Source organism: Astyanax mexicanus, chromosome 3, assembly GCF_023375975.1.
Source record: "Astyanax mexicanus isolate ESR-SI-001 chromosome 3, AstMex3_surface, whole genome shotgun sequence".
NCBI classification, from domain to species: domain Eukaryota; kingdom Metazoa; phylum Chordata; class Actinopteri; order Characiformes; family Acestrorhamphidae; genus Astyanax; species Astyanax mexicanus.
Genome location: NC_064410.1, coordinates 18317485 through 18323681, shown reverse-complemented (window position 1 = coordinate 18323681; position 6197 = coordinate 18317485). Strand labels below are relative to the sequence as shown.

Below are 6197 nucleotides of genomic sequence, written 5' to 3'. Positions count from 1 at the left end.
TATATACAATTTCCCAGATATAATGTGTTTAATATGCGCTCATTTTTCTGTCTAGTACCCTGTTGGAGCCTCTAGTCTGGATACAAGAGGAGTATGAGATGGTTGGGCATAGAGGTGTACAGGTTGTGTATGGTATCCTGCAGCACATTTACACACAGATGTTGCAGTTGGGCCTGTAGATCCTGCTGAAGCTGCGTCCAGCAGCTCCCATAAATGCTGGATTGGTGATACAGTGGTATGAAAAGGTTTGGGCACACCTGATAATTTTCATGATTTTTCTTCATAAATCATATATTTGGGCACCCTTGTCATTTCATTGATTTGAATACATTTTATGCACTGAAACTGTGTTGATCTCCAACATCAGAATTGATTTATTAGGAGGAGATACGTTCTGTCATTACTTTTCCACCGCGCTCCGCAAAACCAGCAAGCTGATTGGCGGTTTCTCCTGAGAGAAAAATTATTTGGGCCTTTCATTTGGCGCCCCCTGTAGTGCAGCGCCCCTATGCGCATTGGCTGCATAACCCCTTTTAAGTTGTATGTCTGGCTGCATTTTGGCTCCAGTGGAAACAATAAATGGTAACAGAGTGACCAAAAAGACACAAACCATATATAAATACTGTAAGTAAATCCTACACATGACTGTTTCATAGGCAGTTGTACTAATCCCTTAGCTCTGTACTGTATTAAAAAAAATGTTCTGTCTCTGTTAATTACAAGAGATTTAGGAGAAAAAACACAAAGCATAGACTTAATATGACTGGTTTTGGTTTGCACTTATTGTTTGCACTATATAAGATCTAGAAAAGTTTTATTTTTATTTTTTTATTCTTATTCTTATTTTTATTTCTTATAAAATCAATGTGTGAGAGAAACCAGTCTGTTAAGTTTGCATTATATGATTTTGTCAAATAAAACTCTAGTTTTCAAGCCATTTTTCATTTTTGAAAATCTCGTCTCGTTCTTGTGAACCCAGTATCGTGTCTCGTCTCGTGATATTAGTGTCTCGTCACACCCCTATTAAATAATATTTTATATTATATAATAAATATAATTAATCTGTTATTTTGCAGAGTAAACACTTGTGGGGAGAAAAATTGCTCATTTTCTGAAAATTTTATTTAATTACCAGCATACTGAACTGTGATAATTTTAAAGGCATTTCTAAAAGCTGATATTCACATTTAACCAGAAAATCAAGGCCTTTAACCCTTTCAAATATTTTATTAGGTATAAGATACCAAAAGAGTTGTAGGTTATTTAACGTATACAATCTCTCAACCATTTAACCCTGAATATCCATCCCAACAACACATTAGAAATATACAGCTTATATATATATATAATTATATATATATAAAATACATTTATAATGAATCTTGTTTCTCCAAGAAAGTTAAATATAATGGAGTTAGCTAATGTAATCAGAGAGACATAAACAGGAAGTGACGCAGATAAACAAACACGTTTAAGTGTGTATTCTCCTCTATAAAGACTCTCTGGCCGCGTCACCCTCCTATCTCCCGTTATAACCGCCAGAGGGAGCCCTCGAGTGAGTCGGCTAAATATAAATATAAAAATATATATATATATTTTTTATTATTATTTTTTTTTATTTTAATCTATCAATTAACTACATCCGGCTACAATCCGTATGTCGTATCTTAACTACTAACAACGAACCTAACTCACTCATACAGAGTTACATACTGATATTACCATGTTGCCATGGTAACGCGGTTGTCACCAGTACAGGCAGTTGTTTTTATAATTTATGATTATAGATATGAACGGCCTTAACTGCATGATTTATTGGGTAACATACCAGTGTACTGTAATATTGGTAATATTTCATTAGCGTTATTATTTAATATGTACATATTGTGTTGTTAAAAGTAACGTTATTTCAACACCCTGTGGAGAAAGCCATTGTTTTTACCGAGCTCCGAACAGGCAGTAATATATAATGGTTTTCATTGGTTTAGTTAACGTTACTGTTTACACCCGCTGCTCAGGAGTAATGAGTTATAACACTTAAAGACGTTATAACTAGCCTACGTTGCCTAATCCGCCCCCAGTTCTGAAGTTACAACCACGGGTTATAAAAGGGTTATAAGTGAAGTTTAAACGTTTTAAATAATATAACGTTTTATATATATGCTAAAATATGCTGTTCTGTGACGAGGAAAGTATGACTTTTTCAGTATGAAAATGATTTTATAATGAGTTTATAAAGTCTGAATTTACGCTCCATATGAACCCGTTAACTTTTGGTATCACTCAGCAGCGCCCCCTGGTGACGGTCAGGACTAAGGTGTAGTTGTAGTAGCGCTCCGTCAGGCCCGCAGGGGGCAGCACTCATATCAGCAGCAGCTGCGCCGCATTCCGCCTTTGTTCCTTCTGATGCAGAAGAAAGTGTAGAAAGTAAAGATGGCGGCGGAACGGGAGCGGAGTGTTTTCGGGGGATTTTGATAGAAACTGCGGCGTTTCAGGAGCTTTAACAGCCCGAGCAGGCCAAGCCGCGGGGTTAGGTAGCGGAGGGAAGGCCCGCAGGGTGATTGCGGTGCGGGTTTAATCCGGTTCATATCTTTAAACCCGGAATAAACACTACTCCCCCCTCCAGCGCTGCAGCGGGGCCTGCTCCCTCTCCCCGCCGCGCGGAGCTTTGGGCGGATCCGGGCTGATAAAGCGGCCCCCGGGCTGAAGCCTCTCCGGCTGCGGGTCACAGAAAGACTCGGTTCTTAAAGAATCAAATCCTAGAAACCTCCGCTCAACATGGAGGCCAAGCGGAGCCGCGCCAAGACCCAGCCGCCCAGCAGCGGCAGCAGCGACTCCAGTGGCGGGCCCGCGTCCCCCGCCAGTCCCGCAGCGCCTCCCGCCGCTGCCGGTAACGCGTTTGCCAACGACGGGAGCTTCATGGAGCTGTTCAAGAAGAAGATGGAAGAGGAGGAGAGGAGGAAGAGGGAGCTGCAGGAGGAGGAGGAGAGCAAGAGCGAGCAGATCAGTGCGGTCGCGGGACAGTCCTCTCTCAGCAAGAAGACGCTAAACCCGGCGGCCAGCTTTGTAAGGGGTTTAGCAGTTGCTCTAGCCGGTTAAAGACGGCCGCGCTAAATTAACCCTAGCTAAACACTGTACACTAATACTGTACATTACTGCATACTGAAACATTGCTGTCTTAAAAACACGAGAAACGAGCTTTATACATCTAAAATGTGCAGAACAGTAGAAACAGCAGCCACACACAGCTCTTTACTTCACCCAGTGCTCAGTGTGTGGGAATGGGCTTGTTATATGAGTCCAGCCCATCGTGATGGTTGAAGGTGACCATTGGGGGTTTGTCTCTGTTGATATGCTATTGGAGATGTATCTAGTTGTTAGTGTATTAGCAGGGCGGTTATGGTGGTGCTGTTTGTTTGTTGGGTGGTCTCATGTCTCGCTGTTGGGACGGGTGAAGCATACTGTAGATGCTGTCCTAAGTGAATGGCAGGCCTCCCCCCAAAAACGGCCCCTATAACGGTTTCAGTCTTCTCCCCTAACCCAGGTGGGCAAGCGGAGAGGCGGCGCCAAGTTGGCCCTCAAGACTGGCATGGTCGCCAAGAAGCAGAAACTGGATTCGGAGGTGGGTCAGATTTTCACTCACTTCCTTTTCATGCCATATTTGTGTCAGTTTAGAACTGTGAGATGATGCTTCCCCAAAAGGAATGCTGAGCAGCATAATCAGCAGGGACATTGCCAAACGGTGGTGGGATTGGAGGATAATCTCTGACCTGTCCAGTCCCTTTGGCACTGTCTAGAAAAGATACCGTCTTGGAGGGCTTTAGTCCATCATAGTGAGTAGAAAAGTGGATTCTTATAGGATTACCCCTATATCTTTGCCCCCCCTTAGATGGCGAAACTGTATTCTCTACTCCAGCTCTGGTTCAGTATGGTATACCAGTTCTGTCTGATGGGAGCTGGAGTAGAGCATTAGAGTGGGCATGACTTCCCTTCCTTATGTAGTAATGACTGATGTGTTCTTCATTAGTAGTGAAGTTCCTTTGCGTGTTTGGTTTACAGGCTGAGGCGGGTAAAGGAGACGCCTGGTCTAAGTACATGGCCGAAGTGAAAAAATACAAAGCTCACCAGTGTGGAGATGACGACAAAACCAGACCGCTGGTCAAATAGACTCAAAGGAGCAGCCGCCAGACCCTCTCTCTCTCCAGACTGCCAGGCCACCGAACACGCAGCCGATGAAAAGCCTCACTGCTTAATTTTTGTTTGGTTTAGTTTTATTTTTCTTCCCCTCGAACGTTTTGTTTATAGGTTCCTAATTTTAGTATGTATGCGGTCTGTGCCAGCTGCAGTGATGTATGGTGATTCAGATGCTTTTTAAAGGTGTCATTTGAGCCTTATTATGATAATTATTGTTATTATTACAGAACGTAAGAATATTTGTGGTGTTTGTTGTATTTGCACTGACATCACACCATGCTATTTTGTACCTCGGCTCCCCTTCCACTTTCCGTATCACCTGAATTAAAGGGTAAAATATCAAACCACTGCGGGCTGAATAGAGTGATTGTGCCATTATACCATTCATAGCACTTTAATCAATGCTTCAGTCACACACAATCTTGGGGAGAACTTTGTTTTAAGGTAAGCTCCTTTAGGCGTAAAATATGAAACCAGTGTAAAATTAAATATTTTTATATAAAATATATTCCCATTCACACAAAGACAAACACTTTCCTGAGCACCCTATCCTTGTGTTTGTAGTACATTATTAGAAGAGACACATAAACAAAAAAGTCACAATTCTCCTTAAGTAATGTACTGTTGTCCTGAAATGATGTCTTGAAAACCTGAAAGGTGCTTTATGTCCATCATGTGAGGAAATCTAATCTTTTGATTATTATTGTTATGAGTAGAGAGGAATTTGAGATTTAGTAACATGCATGTGTTGTAGCTTTTTAGCTACAACACAGCTTTTTAAAGCTGTTACCTGGTTTACAACAATAAAAACAAGATTTTAAAAAAGTTCTGTGTGAATAGGAGGTTAAAATCAAGATTTTACCAATTTAAAACTATGGATGGTGTGTGTGGACAGGGCCCAAATGTTCTCATCACAAGCACTTAAAAGGTCTAATGTGCTCACAGCAAAAGATATTGTAAATGCTAGGACAAAACCATGGTTCTTGTTTTTTGAGTAACGTTTAAAAATTGATCAATGTGTGAAATATCTTCAGGAATTGACCAACAAATTAGGAGTTCTTAATCTGAGGAGGGCAAAACAATCAAATTATACTGTAAAATTGTCAAACACCCCTTTTCCTTTTCGAGGAGCTCTTATTTATCTTTCATAACACCAGGCTGGTGCATTTCAGCTCTACTAGAATTGATCTATTTTAGTATCTAATTTGAAATAACATACATTAATATGCTTTTGGTCAGCAGGAATGTTCAAACCTGCTTTGACATTTTCTGAACACAATCACAAAACAAATTATATCTCTACAATAGCTTTGGAACTACAGAAGAAGAACATTACATTTCCTGTTCCTAGTTTCTTCTAGTCCGTTCATCATGAAATTTGGACACAGCATAAAGGACAACTGCCAGATGCCAGATTCACTCTATATCAAAATGTAACAAATGAAAAAAACGTTTACAAGCTCTTTACTTGACAGATATGGAGGTATTTAGAAGCTCAACAAATGTATCTTTTCCATTCTTTAAAAAGAGCAATGTTGGAGATGGGAGGTTTTGTCTTTAGAGAAGTGGTAGTATTACTTCTGGTTAATTACTGGGTCCCATTTTATACCATATCTATTGTACAGCAGTGCATTGTAAGTAAATGATATCCCTTTTTTTGTAGGAAGTCTTTGAGTGGGGAGACAAAGATGCACACGTGTTCCAGCATTCACATGTGTTCCGAGAAAATAAATAATAAGACCCTGATATATGAATCTTTGCCAATGCCAAATATCCAATATTACACACACTACCACATCAATACGTATCATCCAGCACCCCTGAACAACTTTTAGTAACATTTTACAATGATGGTACATTATTTAACAGTACATACAACAGAATTCCTCAACTATTTAATATCAGAGACTTTTTGTGAAAAGTACTGTTAATATATTTGTAAGTAACTTTCATATGCCAGACTATTCCTTTAGAGGCACTGTGATCCTGAAGAGACGTTACTA

The 6197-nt window shown here is 40.2% G+C and overlaps 1 protein-coding gene across 1 annotated transcript; it reads left to right on the top strand.

Moving 5' to 3' along the window:
- The first annotated feature begins 1853 nt into the window (after window positions 1-1853).
- Window positions 1854-4541, top strand: trir (telomerase RNA component interacting RNase). The gene is made up of 3 exons (XM_007229794.4): window positions 1854-3066; window positions 3545-3622; window positions 4060-4541. The coding sequence occupies exons 1-3, from the start codon at window positions 2779-2781 to the stop codon at window positions 4165-4167; spliced, it is 474 nt and encodes a 157-aa protein (XP_007229856.3). The 5' UTR covers window positions 1854-2778; the 3' UTR covers window positions 4168-4541.
- Window positions 4542-6197: the final 1656 nt, after the last annotated feature.

Excerpts from the sequence above, each read along its gene's own strand:
- trir (XM_007229794.4), top strand. The coding sequence starts at position 2,779 with ATGGAGGCCAAGCGGAGCCGCGCCAAGACCCAGCCGCCCAGCAGCGGC. Across the intron at positions 3,067-3,544 it reads TAAACCCGGCGGCCAGCTTT|GTGGGCAAGCGGAGAGGCGG; the intron begins GTAAGGGGTTTA and ends CCCCTAACCCAG. Across the intron at positions 3,623-4,059 it reads AGCAGAAACTGGATTCGGAG|GCTGAGGCGGGTAAAGGAGA; the intron begins GTGGGTCAGATT and ends TTTGGTTTACAG.